The sequence below is a fragment of the Tetrao urogallus genome (genome assembly GCF_951394365.1).
Source record: "Tetrao urogallus genome assembly, chromosome: 2".
NCBI classification, from domain to species: Eukaryota; Metazoa; Chordata; class Aves; order Galliformes; family Phasianidae; genus Tetrao; species Tetrao urogallus.
Window position 1 is genome coordinate 9,709,275 of NC_136814.1, and position 25,152 is coordinate 9,734,426.

The 25,152-nt window shown below is 46.7% G+C and overlaps 1 protein-coding gene across 1 annotated transcript in view; it reads right to left on the reverse strand.

Annotated features, from left to right (window-relative positions):
- Positions 1-25,152, reverse strand: part of GALNT14 (polypeptide N-acetylgalactosaminyltransferase 14) — a gene marked incomplete at both ends in the record, with an annotated part of 63,399 nt that overhangs the window by 27,575 nt on the left and 10,672 nt on the right. The window contains 2 exons of the mRNA XM_079532571.1: positions 840-938; positions 13,364-13,533. Of these exons, the coding sequence (XP_079388697.1) occupies positions 840-938; positions 13,364-13,533 (269 nt within the window). The remainder of the gene's footprint in view (positions 1-839; positions 939-13,363; positions 13,534-25,152) is intronic.

A 25,152-nucleotide genomic window follows, 5' to 3' on the forward strand; every position in this document is an offset into this window, starting at 1 on the left:
GTATCTACATGACCTTAGAGCCTACAGCTTGTTGCTAACCAAGTCTTCACTATGTGAGCATGGAACATAGCTGTGAAATGTTTATTATTGTCAGACAGCAGAGAACTTTCCTTAAAAGAAGATACCAGCTGAGACCTGGACACAGGCCTCTCAAAGGTGTGATGGACACATTTCATTATATCTTCCCTCAAGTGCAGCAAGGCACATGCTGGGATTAAACACTGATTTTTAAATTCTGCAGTGAAAATGAAGCCTTTGTCTCTAACTGACTACAGCAAAATCCAGCCAAGAACAAACCGACAAATTAAAGAATGGCCACGTTCCCAGAGCATTCCAAAGTGCACCCAGAAGAGAACAGAAACCATCCTTGAAAATCTTGTCTGTATGTGTACTATTAGAGCTTCTCAATTAGTAAAGCCTTTCTGGCATTGGATGGCTCAGTGGAGAAGCTCAAGCAGCAATACCAGAGCAGATTTGCAGAATGATGACCACCCCTAGGCAACAGGGACAGCACAGAGCTGAGCACTGGTACCCAGCTGCATTTAAAACTGTTATTCCAGGCTCTGTAATAATCTTTTGCCTCTCCTCTTAGACAGCCCAATACTAGACTGGAAAAGCAAGCACAGCTACTTGCTTCCCGAGCACCTCTCTGTAAAACCTACTTCTCAGAGACCAAATTTCATGCTAATTTCCCCTGGTAATTGTGCTCATAGCTGGTGGGTCTGTTCACTTTGCTGCAGTGAGTGCTGGCACATTCTGCCTTTCTTCACAGAAAGCTCAAGCCTACTCACCCTTTCTAAAAGCATTTACGACTGCTTCAGGAGACAGAGAGCTCTTACCTCCGAATGGTCCTCAGCAGAGTAGACCTGGCCTCATTGTGGAAGGTGATGACAATGCTGGTGGGAGGGAGATCCTGGCGGTAGCGCAGAGTTGTACACCTATGGAGAGAAAGAGGAAAAGGGCCTTCAGGTGCTGAAATCCAAGGTGGGACGTCATGAACACAAGAAGAGCAGAGTGTTCTCCAGCACGCACTAACTCAGTTGTTGCTTTCTTATTGTTCCACTCAAAACGCTTTTCAAATCCTGCCTTTGCTTGACCTAGCCATATTTCTCATGACTACACAATCACCAACCTCCCAAAAAATCATCATTCATCCAATTATAATGCAATGCCCATCCTCAAAGCACCCCAAAGGTGCACACCCACTCTGCATGCAGGAGAAGCGTTGATAACATTGCTCCATGTGGCAACACCCTCGTCCATCAAAGCTGCATCTCAGAGATGCAAAATATGTTTCTGAATTACTAACCAGCACCAGGCCATGTCCTTCTGTATCAGAAATAGTGCAGTCATCGGAACTAAGGAGTTGATCATTCCTCTGTACTTGGCACTGGTGAGGCTGCACCTCAAGTGCTGTGTTCAATTTGAGCCCCTCACTGCAAGAAAGACATCAAGATGCTGGAGCGTGTCTAGAGAAGGGCACTATAGCTGGTGAAGGGTCTGGAGCACAAGCATTACAGGGAACAGCTGATAGAATGGGATTGTTCAGTCTAGAGAAGAGGAGGCTCAGGAGACACCTTATTGACCTCTACAATGACCTGAAGTGAGGTTGTGGTGAGGTGGGATTGGCCTCTTCTCCCACATAACAGTGACAGGACAAGAAATAATAGCCTCAGGTTGTGCCAGGGGAGGTTCAGGTTGGATATTAGGAATAAATTGTTCTCAAAAAGAATGGTGAGGCAGTGGCACAGCTTGCCAAGGAGTCACCATCCTTGGAAATGTTCAAGAAACATGGAGATGTGACAGTGAGGGACACAGTCAGTGGGCATGGTGGGGAAGGGTTGGCAGTTGGACTTGACCTTAGTGGCCTTTTCCAATCTTAATGATTCTAAGCTACTCATCTCACTGACCCCTTGCATCGTTCAGTAATGCAATGCAGCTGAGTTTTCCCAACCTGACATCACAAGAAGCAAACTGCTTTTGCTGCTCTGTGCACAGGAGAGGCTCTCACTTGCTCTGCAGAGCTGTGGTGACAGACGGTACCAGTCGCTCTCTGTATGCTATTTATACACAATTATCTCCCAGCTGTTTTGAGCTGTGTGTCCTTCCACTCACTTCCAGCACGAGGCGGGGGAGTCTGCGTAGCTAACAAGGGAAGCTATTTCAGGAGAAGAGCAAGAGAGGGTGGAAAATACCGAGCCATCAATACGTTAGTTACTACAATAGTTAAGAAGCTAATAAATAATGCTCCAGGGTATGTACCAGCCACTCATGGGAGAGCTGGGGATATTGCACACCAGCTGAACCCGTAGCGATGTGCTGAGAGCTCCCTGTGCAAGGCAACTTGTCTTTAAAACTCCAGATCTGTTCGTGCTGCGTCAGCCCAATTAGACCTCATGCACGCAGAAAGCACTAAAACTTCATTCACGAGCACATCCAAAGCTTGGTCACCAGCTCTACGGCTCGCCCCTAACTTCTGTTCAATGAGGCTTGTAACATCCCAAAGATGGGATGGATGACTGCGCTGCCATTACTGCGTAGGCAATGGCTACTGCTGCTTCCACACCCCGCATTACACGACATTTGTTTCCTCCCGTTGGCCCTCTTCCTGCATCTCACCCCCCCCATTTTAACAACAGCTACACATTCCGGCTCCTGAGAAAGCAGATTTCAGCTTAAGTGGTTTTTTGGCACTTGCTTGGGTAATAAAAACCACAGCTTGGAAAAGCATTAAATCCACCATGTCCAGGATTATTTTGTGTGACAATTACATCTGGGGTAATTTCAATTTAATACCTCACTGCAAGTGCAAATTGCAGTATGCAGCCCTAAAATTGCTGTAATAATGAAAATAAACCTGCTAAGAACTGCCTGTGCTACCTCAGGCTGTCACTGGATAAATGTTTTGTGCTGCTTGTGGTATTTCATAGGTCACCCAATTGCCAACAAGAAAAAAAAAGAAGCATAAAACCCCACCCGCAATATTTTCAGGAAACAAAGAAAGAAAGTTTGAAAGATTTTTTTTTTTTTAAAGATTGTTCCTTAAAAAACAAAATAACAAAAAAAAAAAAAAAAGTAATAACCTTGCAGTGTGATGAACTTACAGGCTGAAGTCATTTAAAATTGAATTTTAAAGTCTTGCAGCAGCACTGGGGAGCAGTGTTAGCACTGCAAGTGCTAGCAGGGATGTGCAGCAGCCTGCAAGGTGGGAGCTGTAGTCGCTCAGTGAAGCTGGAGGGGCTCAAACCACCCAAGAGAGAGCATCCACACACACAGACTATTCTGCCTTTATCCCAGAAGCCAAGAAGTTGAGCTTTCATTTAACGATAAGTTTCACTTTTCTGAGGTTTATTTCCCATTCCAATTTGAAATACTTTCAAAATTAAAGTTGTTACATCACAGGAGCTGGAAAGACCTCTTGCAAAATCCCAAACTTGGGCATTGCTACAGCTGAGGTCAACTCATCACCTCGCAGACCTTCAAAGACACTGTTTGAAGACATTTCTCTTAGTTTGTTTTGACCCTCCTGCTCCTGACCAAGTTATCAAACACTCGCATAGACTCAATGCACAGCCAACTCTGCATACCTAGAGGTTTTCCTGAGGGGAAACACATCAACTTCCAGAGCATTTCAACCCATTTTGCATTTAAATCGGCTCATAGTGCCCCTCAACACACCAAAGCCTGTCTTGGAAACACAGAGCAAGCAGCCCAGTGATAACAGCATGACTGGAGATCAACTCTGCATCTAAGCCTTTCTTGGTCCATTCATTTGGAGCGTGCTTTTTCCTTGACACTTGCCATCCACTTCCAACGTGTTCTCTACATATTAGTTTTGAGCAGCAGATGAACTACACATGGTGCAACCCCCCCTTTTCTCCTTGAAAACATGTGAGAGAATGGTCTAGCCAGCATGCACCTCAGACTTTTTGGGTTTGCCTCCACACTGCAGCCATGGGGCTCACATCAACCCTCTTACATCAACCCAGAGACCTGACATCTCAAACAAGATGCTCTCACACATACTTTTGTACCTTACCAAAAAGATGGGAGCCCTTCTGGAAATCACTAGCAGTCCATAAGTGAAGAATAAAGCCAAGAAGAGCTTTCTCTTGTTATATTTTTATCATGAAAACTAGCTCAGCACTCTGTAGGCTTGTTGCGCTCACTGTAACTGTGTTCACACGGGGGGGGTCAGCGCTGCCTTCTTCAGGACATGTCACCCCCCGTAACTACTTTTGTTCTTCTTGAAACTCCCCAGTCAAACAGACCACTAAGGATGCTAAAAGTTTGAGCAAGGGTGAGAACGCATAGTGCAACCTGCAATAAATATTCAGTAGTGGTTAACATCAGAGCTGACAAGGAATTATTTGGTATGTGTTAACTAGATGCAGAGGGATAATACTAAGGAAGACCATCAGGAAAACACTGCCAGTGTCTCAAACCAGTTTGGGCTGTAGAGTAAATTCCCAGAAGAACATGTACGACCAAACCACCAGCACTAGCAGGGAATCAGAGCTGCCTGAATGGTCATCACTCACACTGCCTCCAGGAAGTTCCAAAAGATACTGGAGTTCAACTCAAAGAGCAGGTTGGCCAAGGAGGAGATGTTCTTATGTAGCTTCTGGCAGTTGCAGCAGTGTTATATTTAGCTGGTGCACACTTAGTATTTCTTTTAAGTTGCTCCCTCTTTTCGTTTTCTTCCTTTCCTTCCTACTTTTTCTTCCTTCCTTCCCTTTCTCTCTTTCTTTTCCCTGAAAGATGGATAATAAAATAATTAATCCAACAGCTACATTTGAAGAAAGGGAGAAAAGCAAGAAGGAAAAAAAAGCCTTCTGTGCACATGATGTGCTGCTTGCTTGTGAACCGACAGACAAGATGATGCATTAATAATTTATTAACAATTCACTGGATTTTATTCTTTGGAAAAGGGGAGGAGAATAAAAAGAATCTACTCAAATGGAAGGAGAGAATAATATAGCTGCATTCAAAACCAAGTTAAACAAGATTGTACATCTTGATTTTCAAAGAAGCTCATGAATATTTTGGGATTCTTGGGCCCTCCACACTGACTCAGGGCCTATATTGTTTCTCCAACTGATTGTGATTTAACCTGGCTCAGCACCATACAGCCAGTTGCTTACTTTCCTCCCCATGCAGGAGGATGGGGGGAAAAAAATGGGAAAAAAAACAACTCATGAGCTGAGATAAGGACAGCTTAATAAGAAAGCAAGAAAAGGAAAGAGAAACAATCAAAAATCAACAACAACAGAAAGAATAAACAAAGCAAGTGATGAACAATACAACTCCCACCACTATCTGACTGATGCCCAGTTGGTCCCTGAGCAATGGCAGCCTCCCTGGCCAACTCCCTTCATGTTATTGCTCAGCATGATGCCACAGGGTTGGGGACATTCCTGGGCCAGTCTGGGTCAGCTGTCATGGTTCTGTTCCCTTCCAGCTCCTTGTGCACCCCAACCCCCTTACTGACAGTGTAGCACGAGAAGTTGGGAAGTCCCTGACTTAATGCAAGCACTGCAGGTAGTGAGGGTGCTTTTGATGCTTTTGATGGAGTAGCACTTTATAGTTCTGGTTAGCTGGGGAAAAAAAGAAAGAATTTGCTTGCAGCCTGAACTATCAACCGTAGCCAACCTCAGAGAATTAGTTCCATTGCTTGCTAATACCCAACTTCGATTTCAGTCTAGGTAAACATATCAGGTCAATAGAAACACTGCGACAAGCATGAAAGTTAAAACAAACAACTTTATTCTGTCAGAATTGCTCAGAGCAAGCTATCAAAGTAATCAATGGCACATAATAATTATAAGGCAAGTAGTCAATACGTTATAGCAGTCAAAGGAAGAGGGAGGCTCTAGCAGGGAGTGATCAATGGCAGCCTGGGAGCACCAAAGCACTTGGTGATGAAACAATATCCATCCTCTGAAATCACTCGTGGTCCTAGGGCATGCTTTCTCTTTCCTCCAAAAATATAGGATCTTTTCTCTGCCTCATAAGGATGGAGGCTTCTGGAGGTCAAGGAGGAGACACTGTGTTCCATAGAGGAATGGGTGCTAAAAACCCACCCACTGGGAGTCACCAGAAGCCACCACCACCTCCTGCCATTAAAAAGTCCCCAGGGCCTCCCAGCCCTCCCCAGTGCAACACAGCTGTACTTTGCTTCTCCACTGACATCGCCTGCAGATGTTGGGGACCCAGCACGCATCACAGCATTGCTTCTGCTCCACTGCATCATTTGTTCCCTAGAAATCCAACACATTCTTTTTATCTGATTTTAGAAATTGCTTGCCTTTAAATACAGCCTGTCATTTTTAGATGACTAAGAGCGTCAAAAACATTCGAGATCTAAATGATTTCTCTGGGTGAGAAAAACAGATCAGTTAGGCCTTACATCTTCCTGCATTTTTACTGTCAGATTCCTAAGAGCTTAACTTTTGGTTTAGCCTGAAATTGCTAACTCCTGTTTTTAATTTTTCTTAAAAAATCAACCAAGCAAAACACCATTACTCAGCCAACCTGGCCAACTCCTGTCCACTGACATAGTCCCCAAACTGACAACGTAGCCATAACCCAAGCAAGGTGAGCTGAACAGATCTGACCAGCCCCTGCTCTGCCTCCACGCAGAGCTTCAACGCCTTGGATGAAAGCAGTGGCACTTGTGTTGATCTGCTGCTCACATCCTCACATCAAAATGGAGTGGTTCTTCCTCAGGGCACAGCTACTGGCAGGTCACTGGCTTTTATTAAATTCCCAGCTGTCTTCATCCTCCTTCTACCCACCTTCTGCTCCCATCATGACACACAGAGAGATCACTGCACACAGGCAGATTCCTGGAGATGAGCTTTTATCTCTGGGTGAATGTGTCACAGAAGTGGATCTAATTAACTAGGGCTCTGTTGTTGAAAAAGGTTAATATTTTATCATGTCTTCTGTCTGGAGGAATAATTAGCCTTGGCAGTACCAGCTCATCCATTTCCTGAGGGCCTGAGTGAGAGATAAGAGGCTGGAGAGACAGGTGGCACTGATGGATGGATGGCCACTACCTCAAGTTTGGGCTGACAGCACATCTAAGCCGCAGCTGCTTTTCAGCACTAACTCGCAGGGGAATATTAACATGGGAAAAACTCTGCTTCAAAGGCTGTACATCTTCTGCTCTTCCTAGTCTGTGCCCTTAGTGACAGGGGGCACTTTAGAATGAGGCACTGGGATTCAACCAAGAGCCTATCAGCACCAGCTCCAGCACTTTGTCTGTGGGCTCTACAGCTGGGGTTGTGCTGGGGCAGCCTCCTTGATCCCCAGCATCTGCACAAGAAAATCCCCAATCCACTGCATGCCCAGCTATCCTCATCAAAGGATTCAGTGCACATCATCTCCCCACAAGGCTGCTAAGAAGAGCAGAGAGGCAAACTTCATTTTTTCACCTTTCTTGAATGAATGGAGAAATTGAAAAAGAACAAAGGAAGAATCGCTTTCGATCGACCCAGAAGTATTTTGTGCACGTTTTCTTGGCAAAATATAATAGCGGTGGGGGAGGGTATGGAATTTCCAAAGCAAAATCAAAGCCGCCTCATGGGGAAATAAGACAAAAATAACCTCGGTGAAGAAAATCTATCACTTGGGGAAGGGGCAGAAGCTGCTTTCATCTGTTTTGCTCAGCAGTTTTTGGCAAGCAAAATACTAGCCCAAATAAATTAAAGGTGCCTCCTCCACTCTTCTCAGGAGAATGTCTGTCCCTTGTTGACACCCTTTGTATCCAGCGAAGCAATGCAGGGCTGGCACAGGGGGCAGCTTGAATGAACATAAGGCGTAGGAGATGTGAAATCCATGTTATAACTCAGTGTTGGCTAGGTTGGCCCAGAATCTCCTCTCTGCCAGGACCTGGGCTCTGTAAGCAGGGGTCTGCAGGGCCTGGCAGGCTCTGCTGATCCCCCACATCCTACACAAAGCTTTTAGCCAAGAACATGCAGCTCAGGAGCAGTTTCTCCTTGCTGTACAGACAGGAGCCATAACTCACTCTCCCAGCACAGCTCTTTCCTGTACTTTCTGATATGACTAGCTTTGCCCTCCAGAAGAAATGAGTAACAGCCCCTTAAGCAGCACATCCTCATGCATTCAGAACATTCGCCTGTATATTTCCATCAGATCCTTACACAGCCTATCTCACTTCTGAACTCCTTCCCAAGGGTCACCCTCAACCTTTTCGCTTAGGAGAAAGAAAAAGAAGGGGAGAAATAGGACTTCAAATCCACAACTGCAGAATAATCATCATTTGCCATTTCCCTACAGTATCTGTGATCAATTCATAACCAACCCTGTCCCTTAACTGCCCCTGCTGCAGCATCTTATCCCCGTACCATTTCTGCTTAAAGCTATCTTAGGGGAGATAGAACTTCTCAATGCTTAAGCCCACTAAATCACATTTTATATAGCCCCTTCTCAACACTTCTTTCCACTAAATGGAAAGGAAAAAAAAAAAAGCTTCAAAAATGATATAAAGTAAAAATAGATATTTGAAAAAGATGATTGCATTCATTGAGTTCTGTCCCCTAAAGCCATCAGCCTGTCTCAGAAACCATCAGGTCTCCTCCACCAGACAGCAAAAACAGGGCAGGAAGAGTCACGGATGCTGTCACACATACTGGTGACGCCACAGCCATTCCCAAGATGAGAGCCTGGACACATAACCAGCTCTTGGCCAAGATTGCATGCTTCCAGCCCAAATCACAGCCCACAGGTCCCCAAGGAGACCCATCAGGTGTTCCCACACCTGGGTGAGACAGCAGCAGAAGATAAGTCTTTAACCTCCAGTACTTCAAAGCACTTCACTCAAGGCTTGATGCTGAGTAATTTTGCTATACCAACATAAAAGTGTTTTCAGGAAGCCTGCATGTCCCTGAGCAGGTTTTGATCTCTTTGATACCAGTGTGAAACCGAATAATCTCCCTCTGATGCCAGTGGGGCTTGCCTAGATTACAACTGTCTCAAAGGTGATTAAGCCCAGGATGCTATTTAGGGATGCTGCTCACAAACTGCTTCCCTTTTGTGGAGCACCTCCAGGCCAGATCCAACAGAAGCAGGAGAATGGGAAATTAGCTAAAATTAATATTTTCCCCCTTTTCAGGCAGCATCACAGACTGGAGACAAGGACGTTACGTTGAGTTTGCTTGAGCCTCATCTACAGCAGAGCCTGAGCAGTTGTTGCGGTGCAGTGCAGTCACTGCACGGCAGGCAGTGAGGACAGGAAGCTTTATCAAGAGTGCTTTGATGTGTATCACCTCCTCCTCTCATTTAGATGCACTGACTGTGAGTGACTGCAGTGTCTGCATGATAGGACAGACGTGGGTAATGTAAGGCTGGCTACTCGAGCAACTTCAAAGCCCGTTACACAAATCAGAGGCAGCTACAAATTACATGTGCTGCAGTCAAGGTTTTTAAATTGTGTTGCAAAACACTGATCCACACGACAGGCAGGAGACCTAGAGGTCACAGTGGTTTCTGCAACAGCAAAGAAACCTGGTCCGATTTCATAGCCAGGAGGCTGATCTGCGGTTTTCTTCCAAGCCGAATTATTTTACAATTTTATGAAGTGCTTATTTCTGATTAATAGCAAGGAAGGCCTGTGCTGCCCTCTTTGCTTAGCTGCCAACAACTGCAAATCTCAGTATTCTCAGCGTTCTGGCTTTGGACATCATAAGTGATAGCTAATAAAGAACCACAAAAGCAGGAAGACCGCCATACCCCTTTGCATTCAGACACATCCAGATTGGAGTTAAAGAGCTTCGGGCACATGCTAGCTACTCAGCTGCTTTTCAGGTCTTCAGTTCAGGTACCAATGAGGACAGCAGAGCAGAGCACAACCCCACCTCTATCCTGTCAGCCAGGAAATGCAGGTGCAAAGGCACAACACAGGTCTTTATCTGTGCTCTAAAACAAGCCAAGCGAGAAAGACAGAGGCATTTCTGTATTCTCCAGATTATGTTCAGCTTCTGGGGATTAAAAAGACAAGACACACCTATATCCCTGCACGGGGAACTGCACTTCTAACTGATGAGAATCAAAGGAAATGCTGGGTCGTCTCAACATGGTTTTGGACTAGTGGGCAACAAGGTTGGAGGAAAACAGGGCAATGTGAGAAGTGCAAGGAGAGCTTAGAAAGATTAAATCAAAGGCCATGCCATCAAAAACAAGAAAATCTTACGGCACGTGTTGTTGCAAGCAAAGGGAATATGACAGACTGCAAGATAAGATTTTTATGGGGGGCAAGTCCATGTGATCAAGTTTATGGCTGTGAGAACACGCTCCATGTCAGCAGATGATGCTGTGTCCAATCTCCAAACCTGCCAGCATGCCTGCAAGGCTCTCTTCTCAACCACAGCTCGATTTGAGCAGCTGCTTGCTTTTTCTCAGACATGCACATATGCACACAAATATACCCCCTCCAGCAGTTGTAAAATTCAAGCTCAGCCGGGAAGATATGGCCTCTCATAAAACACTTGGGACTCAGGCAGCTTCAGAAATTCAGAGGATTATTGCCTTGTGCCAGGATTGAGCAGGGCTCCGTCTTTGTCCTCCATGCTCTGTCAGCTCAAGACAACACTACAGAACCTGTATTGGAGCTGCAGAAGTAGAAGCAGGGGGAATAGAATAAAACAGGCAGTAGGGGATGCCTGAGGCTGGCTGACATCCTCTGCACACTTAAACACATTCCAGTTGCTAGCAAAGTCTGCTGGAAGTTCTTACATCTCCAGAACACTGCTGCAACACCTGTTGATCTTGTCCCCAGTTTTATCTATCTGCTTCACTTCAACAGTGAGCAGAAATCCCTGCTCAGGCTAGTTCTTCTGGTTCAGATAAGGCACACTCTCTGTCAACTTCCAAAACTAGCCATGCTGAAATGAGCCATGCTGAAAAGCTAAGATACGCTCCCTATGCATGGCACTGCTGCCCAGAGCTGTGGTGCCCCATCCCTGGAGGTACACAAGGCCAAGTTGGATGGGCCTTGGGCAGCCTGAGCTGGTGGGGGGCAGCCCTGCCCACAGCGGGGGTTACAGTTAGGGGGGCTTTAGGGTCCCTTCCGACCCAAGTCATTCTGTAATTATATGATGGCAACTCAACTGCTGCTAAAGGTAAGAAGTGGCAGCGAGGTATCCCAAGCAGCCTGTGACCACAACAGCTAAAGGGATCAGCCACCTACCCCAGCAACAAGCAATGCGCATGCACAGCTCAGACGTGCAACCTGCACCTGAGCTCAAGCTGGTGTTGTGAGCATGGGAATTTCTTAGTCTTGACTCTTGGTGGGGATGGGATAACCATCACAGGATGCTGCATTGCCCTTCCCTTGGGAAAGGCATCCCTTCATGTGGTCCAAGAGCTTGCTTGGTGCATAACCAGGAATGCAATTAAAGCAAAACCTGAAAACCTGGTGTGAGAGCAGAGCATTCTGTTTTGGGCACCAACACTTGGCTGAGAGACTGTAGGAGACCTGTTCACCCCAAGGACGTGCTTTAGAGGTGAACAAGTGTCCCTAAGGCCTCCTGCCCCTCACGTGAGCCTCTTTGGGGATGGCAGCTGGGAGCCCCTTGGCATGGCTCTTTGCACAGCGATGCACTGGAGCAAGGCACATTGTAGGATGCAGCTTCCCTCATGAACAGCTGAAGCACCAGCTGCAACAGCTCCTCAATCACATGTGTTCTGAGTAAACATTTTCTTCTATGTGGGATGTTTTGCACTCTGCATTTCCATCTTCCCCCAGGCCACCACGCCAGGACCTTTCCCTCTTCCTCCATCAGCCTTTTTGCACCCATGTCTCCCAGATCTCCAGCAGCCGTTTCCTCTGTAACTGCTCTCTACCCCTTTGCTAATCGTACAACATCTACAGCACCACTCAGATGTATTCAAGAAATCAGAATCCATTTACTGCATTAAAGAAACTGGAAGCAAATGCAATTAGCACCAGCCCCTCCCACATGCTGTGCCCTCGCTTTTTTCTTAACTTTTCTTTCCACATGCCTGGGAACAAGGTGGCTGCTACCACGGCTGGGGTGCAGCCAGGGGGCAACTGAGTCTACCTTCTTTCTTAGTAGGGCAGATGGTTAATAACCTTGGGGTTAATTCTCTCCAGGAATAGCACGCTCACTCTCTGATCTACTCTAATAAGTGTCCATCAAGGCTGTTAGCCCCATTCTGGAGAAAGGAGCTTCTACTCCTTACTATGAAAAAGGGCTAGGAAAACAAATAGTATTAATAAATAAATAAGTAAGCACTATTGACTACTAGAGGGCTGGAGAGCTGTTGTCATTTCAGCATTTCAACCAAAGTGCTGAAGAGAATTTTTGGGTGCTGAAGGAGATGTTTTTACCACCATGATGCTGGGTTATTTCTTTCAGCAGCTCCAATAAGTTCTTACCTCTCCCGTTCACTCCACAATAGACTCTTACAGCCCCCCATGAACTCCTCCCCCTGTAGAGAAAAACAGTTGCTGAGCAGCTGTTCCATCCATTTGCACCATCTCAGGGCCTCCTTCACAAGAGTTCCCAGCACCAGCAAAGGCTATGCCCATCACAGTGATGTGCTCCTGCACACCCACTGCTACAGCTATATATCACACAAACTTATCCTGCTTTTCTGGAGAGAAAAAAAAGGTTTTTTCTTTCTCATGATCTTGGAATAATGCATTTACATGGGAAGTAATGTTTTGAATTGATAGATTCAGGATTACTACACCTGACAATAAATCAATTGAAGTGAAATATTTGATTTTAAGAATACAACCCAGCCAGAACAAAACCCAGTCTAAAAGCCCAGATCCCCCTCTAACATCCTCAAATCAAGGAAGCAGAACACTACTATCTGCCCATATAACAAGATTTCTTGAAGGAGATGAGGAAAATACAGAAGACTGAATAACATTACCATTGCCACTTCTCCTGATTTCTCTGTGAATCCTAGGATGCCCTTAAATCATAGGCTCACAGAGCTATTATGGTTGGAAAAGACCTCTCATATCACCTACTCCAACCATCCACCTACCATCAGTATCACTCAATCACCACGTCCCTCAGTGCCACATCTCCATGGTTCTTGAGCACCTCCAGGGACAGTGACTCCACCACCTCCCTGTGCAGCCTCTGCCACCGCCTCACTGTTCTTTCTGCAAAGAGTTTTCTTAATACTCAACGTGAATCTTCTGTATGCAACCTAAGGCCACTACCTCACATCCTAGGGGCAAGCGCGTCTCCTTGCTGCGCACACCTCTCCGTGCCCCTGCCCTAACCCCCCCAAGCAGAGCTGTGGTCCCCCCGCAGTGCCTGGCATCCCAGGGCAGGGAGGGCATTGTGGGCAGAACCTGTGGTGGCGGGTGTCACGGACGGCACGGTCACTGGGCATCCTCTCGCTCTCCCGCTGGTTAAAGGCATGGAGCCGGTACGGGTCCTCTCCGCCCTTCCACTTCCGAGCGCTCAGGTATCTCCGCTCTTCAAACTGATCCCACAGGTCGTCCCAGTCCGCCTCGGAGCCCTGCGCGCACAAAGTCAGCCCCATTAGAGACAGGAAGGAGCACCCGGCCCCGCTCCAGAGGTTGGGCAGCCCCGAGCCAGGCGTCGCTGGAAGATGCTAACAGTGAGCCTAGTTAAGCCTTTGTTTTTTGTTGGTTCTTTTTTTCTTTGTTTCTTTTCTTGTTTTCTTTTTCCCTGCAGTCCTGTAGCGACGTGTTAAAGAGAATTTGGAGTTTGAAATGATTAATTTCTAACCAAACACCCCCACCACTGGTGGGTCCCGCTCTCTAGCAGCATGGTCTCAGCAAACGCAGACAGACGCACAGAGCTGCAGCCCTGCCACGCCATGCCCTCCTGGGGTGCCAAGCAAAAAGGACAGAGAAGCTTTTTTGGCAGCAGGCCAGCGAGTGCAAGACAGTGCTGATAAGATCGCATCATTCCAGCAGCACAGGCTCTTTGATCTCAACACGTAATGCAGAGAGATTCAAACATTTACAGATGGCTCAGCCCCTAAGAAAATTGTGATCTTATCCAATAATTGATCTTTACTCCTTTTTTTTTTTTTTTCTTTTTTTCCTCCTCTTTTCTTTTTTTTTTTTTTTTTTCTGTTAACACCATCTCAAAGGAGATTTTGCCTGCTAATAGTGAAAACGAAGCTTTTGAGACGGGTGATTTTTATCCTGTAATTGATTTTACTCACATGCGACAGTGCGCTCGCTGTGTTAACAGGACAGGGAGGAGGGAGCCCCAGCTGCTGCTCATCAGCCAACCACCAGCATTGCTGCAGGGCATCCCCAAAGCACAGTACCCAACAAGCACCCCACTTCAAGGGACTCTCCCCCAACTCGTGGTAGAGCGGGACTACAGGGCCTCTTAGGTATGGGGTAGTTATTCCCCTTGACCTCACAGCTGTATTTGGAGTTCCTCCAGAATTTATCCTGCTGCATGACACAAAGAAAGCCCTGAACTACCAGCTGGATCAGGAGAAAGCCCTCAAAGACTGGGAGAGAGTTATTAAAATGATCAGGTCACTGCACCCAGGAGGTTTATGAGCAGAGGAACGTACGTAAACCATCTGTAGGTTTTCAGGAGGACCGATGTAGACGGGGTGATAAATATTGTTGATGTTTTTTCTGAGGCATCTTGCAAAACATGATTTACTGCTGTGTAAAAGATGAGGGAAAAGCAAGCCGATTGCATCAAAGGTCCACCAAAGCCTTCGAGTTTATAAAGATTTCATGATGTGCCTGGGGGGACTTGCTCTGTTGAAACAACTGCCACCTAAATTTTAATGGTAGGAAGAAAAGCAAAACTAGTTTTTTTAAAAAAAGAAATCAAACTTGATTTGAGAAATGGATTTTAAAAGTGGTCACAGAGCACTTAAGGCCGTTAGATGTCTCTCTATATATTTAAATGTCAATTAAATCCAATAGGCTTAGAGCAGCTGGACACACACCATTCAGGAAAGGCTCCAACAAGCTCGAGTGAGAAGGCTGCTGTGGGTCAGGAAAATGCTGTTTGCTAGCTATCCCCAGCCCAGCTGCACACTTGGAGCATCTCTGTGGTGAACACCCAATACCTGCAACATTTCCTCCTGAAACTTGCCAGCCCACTTTGATTCATCTGCTTCACCCACCTAGAGACAGGACATCAGTTCTGGGTCACTGGATGGGGTCTTAATTGTAATATTTCCCTCACATATTATCACCTCTTCCTTGCTCTAGAGTCCTGTCTTAGGAATTACTTAACTGATGTGCAGAAATCTAAACTTAATTTATTGTGATCTAACTCACTTTAGAAGCCAAATTGCCCTGCACTAGAAAAGAATTAAGTCAATACTCTTCTTGCCTTTCTATCTTCTGCAGCGCTCCTCTCCCTAAGCTTCATATTCATTTTCTCTCATGTACAAGTAATAAATTTTCATTGTTTTTCCTTGGAATTAGATAATTTCTCTTTTAGCACTGCAATTTAATGGCTAGTATTAATTATAGGAAACACTCAGTGCTTAAAGAGTTTGAGAGACTGAATGAATCCACAGGAAAGAGTGGAAAAAGATATCAAAAAAATGAGTAGCTCTGGCCACAAGTGCTATGAAGCTCACTCTCTCCTCCATGCTGCACCCTGCAATGCCTCTGTTGCATTTTCTTACCCACTGCAGAGAACATCAACTGCATCCCATCATGTTGCAGGGATGCTCCCAAGCGAGAATGCAGAGCAGGGAGAACTGTCTCCTGTCAAAAATACCCCCAGATCCCAACAGCAGCAAATAAGAGGTCAAACAACAATCCAAGATCAAGCACAGGGGTGATTTTCCACTTCAACGGCACTGGGTGCAAAGGTGTATTTTGTCATCTCCTGCTTAAATAATGGATCAGGAACAAAAGAAGGGGCAGTGGTGCTGTGGAGGAATAGCAGGTCATTAGCTGCTAAGAATACAATCTTCTGGCAACCATTAGTGCTTTGTTTATGTGGATTTCCCTGAATATGACATATTAATGGCATAATAATTGTGTGATTACAGTAAACCAGGGATCACTGGAGAAGGAAGGAGGGACAAGCATCCCTGGCTGCTTAGGGCACGAGGCATCCTCCAGAATAGTTCTGCCCCCAGATATGGGCTGAAGGTTTGCAAAATGAACTGTCCTGTCCAGAGCAGGGAGCTTGGAGAGTTCATAAGGAAATACATATGGAAAAAAAAAAATCATCCACTGAAAATCACTAAATAGATCATTCCCTGAGCTGAAAGCAGTTGGGAGAGCAGGAATGGCATTCCATCTAGCCCAGGTGGGTGCCAAGGAGGAAAGGTAGTGGGCAGCAGGAACTAAAAGTGGCTCCTGATTCAGTCCATTGCGATGTTTACCGGCTTAAAATAGAGAACATAAGCCTTTGCTAAAATAAAAGTTGTTTTTGTTTTGGCTCCATTTAGACTCACACAAGCAGGACAGACACAAGGCACAGGGTTTCACACGGGCATTCTGTGCTTGCTCTCCCTCTTGGGGTCTGGCTCAGTCACTTGGAGAGCTGGGAGCACCAGCAGAAACAAGGCATGTCATTGCACTGGGACACGATCATAAACATCAGCACATCAACAGAGAGCCTTGCTCTCTGAGGAGCTGCAGCCTCTCTTCCTTAGGTAGGATCTCGCCTCCCCAACCCCTCACCAAGTGTTCATCTCTGAGGCTTTCCTGGGACTTGGGCATTAATAAAAAGGAGGACAGGAGAAATATAAAAATACATCAGCCTAGCAGGAGCTCCAGTAAACAAGGGAAAACTCCTCTCCATTCGGCGCAAGCAGCCTCTAGGGATCCCAATATCCTGAGGCATGTCACTCCAGTCCACAACAATTCGAACTCTGTGTGTGCTGCTGCTCAGGGACACCAAAGAAAGAGGGTAATCCTTTGGCAGGAATTGCAGCCAGGCATTACACAAATGAGATTAAAACATCATGCCAAAGCACTGGGCCCCTGTGAGCGGAAGGCTTGATTATAGGGCTGCTGCTGTCCAAGGCGCTAATGCCATCTGAAGGGATTATATATGACACTTCAAACTTCCCTGTGCCCTGGTGCCTGAGCAGGCACTAAGAGGGACAGCAGCCCCAGCAGGAGAAAGCAGCAGGGCATCACGCTGCCTCCCCATCTCCCCGAACATCCCAATGGGACTTGCTCAAATGCAGGGTAGGACCGCACATGGGGCACTTGAAAAAGCTGAGCATCAAGGTGCAAGTCACACTTTGGGATATATTTTTTCTGTGCTCTAGTCCACATTCTGATAGCCCCATCCCAACCTGCAGCGACAGGCACGGCTACAAGGCCACACTCTGCCTCATGTGGTGGTCCCAGAAGTGGGCTGTGCATCCCCTCAGACCAGGCTTTGTGCCCACAGTGCCGTTCTGGAGGCATCCAGGTACTGTGCAGCAGCTGGGGGACTGGCACAGGACCCACCCCTCCTTCTGCTTACCCTCCAATAAGCAATCCGAGCCCTTCAGTACAAAGTTAGCCAACTGCAGGCATTTGTATGAGCCCACAGAAGTCACTGTTTAAACGCTTAACTCTTAAGCGCTCGCTTAAGCACCTCTTTGGCTCAGGGCCTTCTTCATCAGCTTTGTGCTGACACCAAACACGTGCCGGAAAGGGAGGCAGCTCTGATCCCAGGCTGTCACCTGCCTTTCACAGCCTTCTGCCCCGTGAAGACTTCAGATCCAACTCCTCAGTTTGAGGGCTGTGACACTTGCTGAAGTACCTGGGCACAGGTACACCTTGGTGCCAGCTCCATGGGGTAGACCCTGAAGGGCTACCTCAGGTGAGGATGCAGAGCAGAGCCAAGGACCTCCCATCACTTGGAGGTGATTCAGTATCTCTCAGCAGAGCTGACACCATTCAGGCTGGGGGAAGAAAAAAACTAAATATCAGATCAAATATTAATACCGATACCTAATTAAGACAAAGCATTTTTCTAGCAAAGTCTGTCCTCTGACTTGAGTCCCTAGAGGATCTCTAATCATTCATCACTGAGCTTGCTGCAAGTGACCTTTTCCTGCCTGTGCCTGGTCTCTCTCTCACACACAGCTGTCTTCAAAAGACAGAGCATTGCCTCCTTTTGCTAGCTCAGCAGGAGCACGAGTCCCTGAGGACCTTCCAGTAAGTGTCCCACTTACCCACGGCCCTGAAGCCAGGGCCATGTTGTCATTACCCTTGCTGGAAAATGGCCATAGCAAAGGACTTGGCCTTCGAGAACTTAAGTCTGTAAGCACTGCCTGGATGGAAATATTCCTGTTACGGGTCTTGACCTGGATTTCCAATGCCTCAGTGTCCCCATGCTCATCTGGGCATAGCATAGGCTGCTGGCCATTGATATGGCACAAGGAGCCATTCCAGAGCTGAGGCAGCTGGACCGTGTTTAGGTAGATCACAGCTAGGACCAGCACTCTGTGCATTTTCCATTTGTATCCTCAGTAAATGATGCACAGGGTTCACAACATCCTTCAGGGGCTTATATTTGCCAACCTCACCAGCCAAAGATGAAGGCACAAAGAGCTGCCAGAGGATTATTGATGCAGTTTCCAGTAAGGGCACCAAAGCTTTAATTTTAAACGGATGGCTAGGGCTGCCACCAACATGGGGAATTTATTTGCAAATCAGGAGACTCTAAGTTGCAGGAAGATAAAAATGACAGATTCATTTCATTGATGAAAGGCCAGATTTTGTTTCCAGGGCTTTGCTAAGGAGAAAGGTCTCATCGCATGTTCATGAACCAGCACTTGCTGTACCAGCAGTGGTGCCAGGTTAAAACATACCCCCATGTCCTGCAGGCAGCCTGGACCTGAGCTTCACGTGTGAGCAGTGCTTCTTGTCTGTCATCCTCTTGGTTCCCTGGGGCAGACACAATGCATTGCACACCCCAGATCACAAGAAGTCCCTCTGTAAAAAAATCTGTCTACCTCTATAATTTCCAGCATGATGGAAACAGAACGTTCTTCCTCTCTGTGATGATAGAGAAGAATGCTTTTGCTTTTCTCCACTCTTCTCTCCTAGACCTTTCTAGCAGGCACAAACTTCTGGTCTTACTGGAAGAAAGTAATCTTTTCCTGCCCTGTTTTCATTCAGCTATGAATGTTCTATCTCCTGTATTTCCCCATTCTCCATTAGATCTTCACTTATACATTGCCCAGAAGGAGCCTCCCATAAGAATGTCTCTCATATCTCTCCCTTCAAAGAGCAGAAACCCAATGTCTTCTTATCCATTGCATCCCCCGCTATGCATGAGGCATGAGGGTTCACAGATGCAATTGGTACTTGCTTTGCCTTTGCCAAAACCACACTAAGATGTCAACTCTTCTTCCAGTCTTTGGCAACATGCAGTAGAGCTGCAAGAACAGAGCTTCCACTTCCCTGTCTGTCTCTCCTAAACCCAAGGTTCACACTGCTGACCTCTAGAAGCAACACACAGCTATTGACTCCCCTGAGTTCCCAGTCCAAAAGATGCTCTTCATCCCCTACCGCTCTCCAGAATCAGGTGTGCACATGCAGCTGTAGAGGAGCACTTTACTGCACAAAGATCAGACTTTAATTTGTTAAAATAATAAATTAGTTCACAGGCTAGCCTGACACATGAAGACAAATCCTGTATAATTAAAAAGGAAAGGAAGCCGATTATATGCTCCTGGAGAATATTGCTGCCTGCTTCTGTTTTATTTATACGTTACACTGTATAATGAGCTGAATATTTAGGAGGTCAGCACAAACCAAGCTGCTGACTGGAGAAAAGAGAATACCCAGCTCTGTCTGTGCCTGAAGGCACACAGTAGGAAGGAGAGGATTTTCAGTCGTCTCCCTCTGTCTGCTGCTCCCTCAAGACCCCTCAGGTCTGCTTGGCTCAATTGCTCATTCTAAACTACGTGCGCTTGGGCAGAGATTTTCTCAATAAGCTTTTCCCTCAGTCTCATGTCTGCAGCCCTATTTCATCCCATCCCTCTCCCAGTGGGGTTTGTGTTTTCCCAGCTCTTGTTGCTGGTACTGTTCCCATCACTAAGCTGATTTTTTTTTTTTTTTTTTCCTAATTTTAATAAAACCACATCCTCCAGAACAGAGCACTTCCAGGCAATGCCACAACCCACCCAGAAAGGATGAGCTAGGTCAGTCCTTATCACCCCCTGCCTGCTGGCACCTGTGAACCCTTACTAATGGGTCTGCCAGCAGCAATTAGGAAAAATGAACTTGGGGCAGATCCTCCCTCAGCTCAGACAGAAATCACTGTAGGATGCTGGGGGGCAGCACTGCTGTTAAGAGAGGCTGTTTGCACTCTGCCTGTTAAATCATCCTGCAGTCTTGGTCCAGCTTTCATTCCTCTCTCTGCCACAGGTTTGAGAATGTGTTGCAAAGGGCTCACATCACCACTACGCTGCAAAACATTGCAGATCTGTGAGCTGCCTCCAGCTACAATGCACATAGCAGCTGTGTACTGCCCAAGGCTGTCTCAGTGTCTCTATCCTGCCCTGCTGTGACAGAGGGCTGCTGAAATTCCATGGTCCCCCATCTCTCCCCAGAGCAGCCCTGTCTCACAGCCAGCTGCTGCAGACACTCACCCAAACAACATCTCACCACAGACAAGTCTGATTTCAGCACAGAAATCTGCCCTTGACTCTAGAAGTTTTTCCCAGTGTGATCTCCCTTGGATGGACCTCTGCCCCTCCTCAAGGAGAGCATAGCATCCAGGCATCCCCATGGAATACACAACAAGACCAGTATAACAACCGAGGATGAGATTTGAGATACCTGTCATTGCTGCAAAGAATCTGATACCTACCTGTCCTCCCACAGCCATGGGCAAATGATGCATACAGCGCTCTCTCCAAGACAGGAGAGGGAAAGTTGGATATTACATAGTGGGGGGACATAGAAAGCAGGAAAGCCCTAGGGTGGTTCTTCAAAGGTCAGCAGCAATTACACAGTGCTTTAATTGGGAAAGAAAGGAAGGTAGCATCCACCCTTGGTCCTCCACCCCATCTTGGCATCATCAGAAGTCAAAGGCATTTGGGAACAGTGCAGACCCATGGGCTGTAAGTAGGGTAGCGAAAAGGAGATACTGCAGAAGCAGGCGACATTTGTTTTTCTTGTGAGCCATTTCAGGGCATACGGGAGCTGCTTCCCAGCCATGAAGGTCAAAGCAGTCTTCCCATGCTTCAGCAAGAATGGCAGCTGATTTAGTATTTAGGAGCCCACAGCTGCACTCATTCTCCAGCTGAGCTTTGCTCTTCTTTCTGCATAAATGCCAAAGGTCAGAGCAGGAAAGAGAGGGCAAAGAAGCCAGCAGCTCCTATACTGCTCTGAAATTACCCCTATCAAGAGCCCCTGTGCCTGCTCTGGGAAAGGATCTTGCTGCTCACATGCTTGGCATTTGTGACCCAGTGTGGCCTCTTCACAGCAGCAAAGGCAGTGGTAATCCATCCAGTAATTGCTTCCATGGCGATCTTCACACAGTGTTAGATACTAATGCTGCTATCTTTCCCCTTCCAAACCACACAGCAATGAAGGGTGATTGGTGGCAGCCACATGTGAAGCATCATTGCCAGATAAGGGAAAGTGCCTGCAAGGGAGGGAAAGCTTAGCCTCTATTTTACCTGGTTTTATTCTGACAGGGTGGGGAGGGAAAGAGGAGATTAGAGAAGATATATTCAAGTAAAATAAAATAATTGCAAATGCACAAAGCACTTATATGCATTGCGTTCACTGTCCTCAGCAAACTGACAGAAAGTCCCACATCTCTGCCAGCTAATTGCTTTTGAGGAGCAGAGTTTTACCAGATGGGCACCCAAGGCAGAACCACCTCCACCTGAGCCTCTGCTCAGCAAGAAATGCTGTCAATCAAAGCTCCTGCACTCAATTCCCAGCTCTGGACAAGCCCCAAAGTCCCCCGAGCTGAGCTCAGTTTCCATGTCCCTACTATTAACTCCTCTGAGCACCATCCTGCTGAGTAATTCCCAGCCTCTTCCCTCTTCTCATCTTTGGAAAACCCTATATTGGGATTAACCCAAATTTTGAGCTGAGCCACAGACATTTTGCACAGAAGCAAGTGTTTCTGTAACCTGTGTTGGGTACAGAGCCAATCCTTGACATGCAAGAAGAAGCAGATGGAGCTCAGGTCGGTGCCACCATGCTGCAGGACACTCATATCATCACCCACAGCCCATCCTCCCCAGAACTCTCCTCAAGGAGAAATTGGATATAAAACATTTGTGACAGCAAGAACTGATCTAAACCTTTGATTCTTGGGTACCTGCTGCCAGAATGTTTGCAAGATCCTGGAGCTGGCAGTAATGTGAGTGACAGCACCAGAGATACAGAGGCATAATTTAGAGCATGTGTGTCAGGCTAACCTTCATCCATCTCAGCTCAGTAATAGGTAAAAAATACCCTGGCTATTGAGGAATGCATCATAGCAAGGTATTGTGAGCTAGAAAATAAATAAGCCTGGTCAGAAAGGACTGCAGGAAAGGAAGAGTGCCAAGGGCTGCAAAGGGAGAACCTCAGACACGCCAGCGCCATGCAGAAGGGCCAGTCCAGGGGCTGGCAGCAGGAACCAAAGCTTGTATTGATGCCTGAGAAACATTTTAGGATAGACTTGCCCCAAAAGTGCACCTTGAGGCCAGTGAAAACCGTCTGCCATAACCTGCACCTGATATAGACAGTTTCTGCAGTGAAAAGTGGAAGTCCTTCAAGTGCTGCTTTATGACACACATAAGCCATCCTGCCTACCTTAGAGAAGGAAGCAAAGAGAAGAAAAAAAAAAAAAAAACAAAAAAAACAGGTAATTAATACAATAATAAATAACCTGACATAAATAACCTGACAGCAAGGTATTTCATGAAACAAATATACAAAGCATTTTGCCATACTCTGCCTCCGCTGGCTCCAGGGCTGGGCATTGCAAGGATGCCAAGGGACAATGCCAAGCTCAGCAGTGGCAGGGGGTGACCCAAAGAGGTTTGGCTGCCTTACAGCCTCCTCTACAAGTGTAAAATCATCCCTGCAGGGAGGGAGGAGATGGTGCTGGGAAAATCACAGCTTATTCTGGAGCAAAGGCTCCCTTCTAGCATAGCAAAAACATCTCCTTGCCTAGAGTGACAAGACTGGAAAGGATTTTCCTTCCAGAAAAATGAAGGAGGAACAATGAGTATGGATGCAGTAGATGTACACCAAACTGGAGGCCAACAGAATTGCCTGCTTTGCTCATTCCTCTTCTCCCAGCCTTTGCCTTGTCCCTTCACCAACACTCTTCAGCTCTGCTCCAGCACCAGAACATCCCCTGCTTCACCAACTCTCTGACACAAAGTACAGAGCATCTTTTAGCTTTCCTCCTTTTTTATGCATGCTGGCAACATCTGAATGCGATCAATAGTTCTGCACATATCTAGAAGCCAAAGGAAAAAAAAGAAAAAAAAAACACTCAAAACCAAAAAATAAGCCTACTGCTGAGTTACGTGGTGCAGCAGACTCCAAACACCTCCAAAAAGCATGGGGATCTGGACAGAAACCAGCAAGCAGACACTGAGCTTTGTTGTTATTACTGAAACAAATATCCCCAGTCTGGCACCGACTCTCTCTCACAGACACACAATCCTCTGCAATAAGGAACACAGGATTCTGTAGAAATCAATCAAGAAAATGTAGCTTTGATGGGCAGATATGCTTGGCTGATATGGGACCAAGCCTCCACCCTTGGCCTCATCCCAGCCCTACACGCTGCATGTTGGGAAGGGCAGCGCCTGAGCCAAAACACCAAGCGGGCACACAGGTGGCTGTGGGAGTCCCACCACAGCCTGCAGCAGATGTTTCTGCCCACACCAACACAGATGTCTGGGGCAAGGCACCAGAAATAGCCTGCTACACAAACCAAGACTTTTCCTCCCACACAGAGAGAGAGCTGTAACGCAGAGCCGCCGAGTACAGCTGAGCGTTTGAGTGCATCCCTCTTTTTTGCAGTGGAAGGAATAACATCTCGACAGAAATAAAAACTGTGACGGTGGATTGTGCCAGCTCAGCTGGGAGCTGTCAAACATCTGTATTGTAGAGCCTTCCTTCTCTTGGTCTGCCAGCAACCTCTGTGTCTGCTCTAAAGCAGGAGCAGCAACGCTCACTCAGAGTCATGTGAAAATTATATTTGCAAAGCGCTCGAAGGCACAGCAATGAGAGAGGGTTCACCATGCATTTCTCCTCACTGACCCTATCCTCTGCCTCCCAACTGCAGAAAGAGAAGCAGGCTTTCAGCAAAATCCTCGTTATCCTAAAATACAAATGCAAGGTGCTGAAGTGAACCAACAGAGCAGGAACAAGGCACATCAGGACAATACATTCCCCCAAACTGAGAAGGGAAAAACAAAACCCAGCGTGGAGGTGGGAAATGCCACCTCCTGCAGCACACCTGAGCCAGCAAGCTGCCTTTGGTTCGGCTCTTACCCTCTGCCCAGCACCCCAATGAAGATGAGAAGCACAGCTGGAGAACAGCTGGCCAAACCCCACAGACTGGGATGAGCTCCACTGCCAGGACACACCACCACCCCCTTATCTCCTGAGACACAAGTGGCAATGATGAGTAGAGGGAATTGAATTCTTCTTCATGATTTGATAGAAGGTTCTGAAGAGCTGGCTGAACCAGAGACAGCAGTGAAAGCACAAGGGACATCACAGGTGAGCAAGCATTCCAAAGCAGCAGGAGAATCACAGAATTGTCAGTGTTGGGAACATGAAGAAGGCAACCAGGACATTTATGAAGAGATCTGCAAGGCTCATTTTAAAACATTCCCTTTGCCAGTGCAAATTAATATTTGAGCAAAAAATATTACAGAAAAAGTCAGTTGACTCATGAAGAGCAAATACATTAAATATAGAAATCAAGTAATCGATGTGCAAAAGAGAAGGAATTTTAGTCCTGCTCTGAGCACAGTTCTTGTTGCAGCCTTACACGGGAGCCACCACGTTGCTTTAAGCCCTGAAGCAGGGGCAGCAGATGGCACAGCTTCTCCTTGCCCCCCAGCCATGCTCCTATGCAGAAAGGAGTGGGGCTGGCACAGGGAGCTGCCCCAGCACTGCTGCAAACTGAGTCTTGGAGTCTTTACACTGGCTCTAGTTATTCAATGAAGGACTGA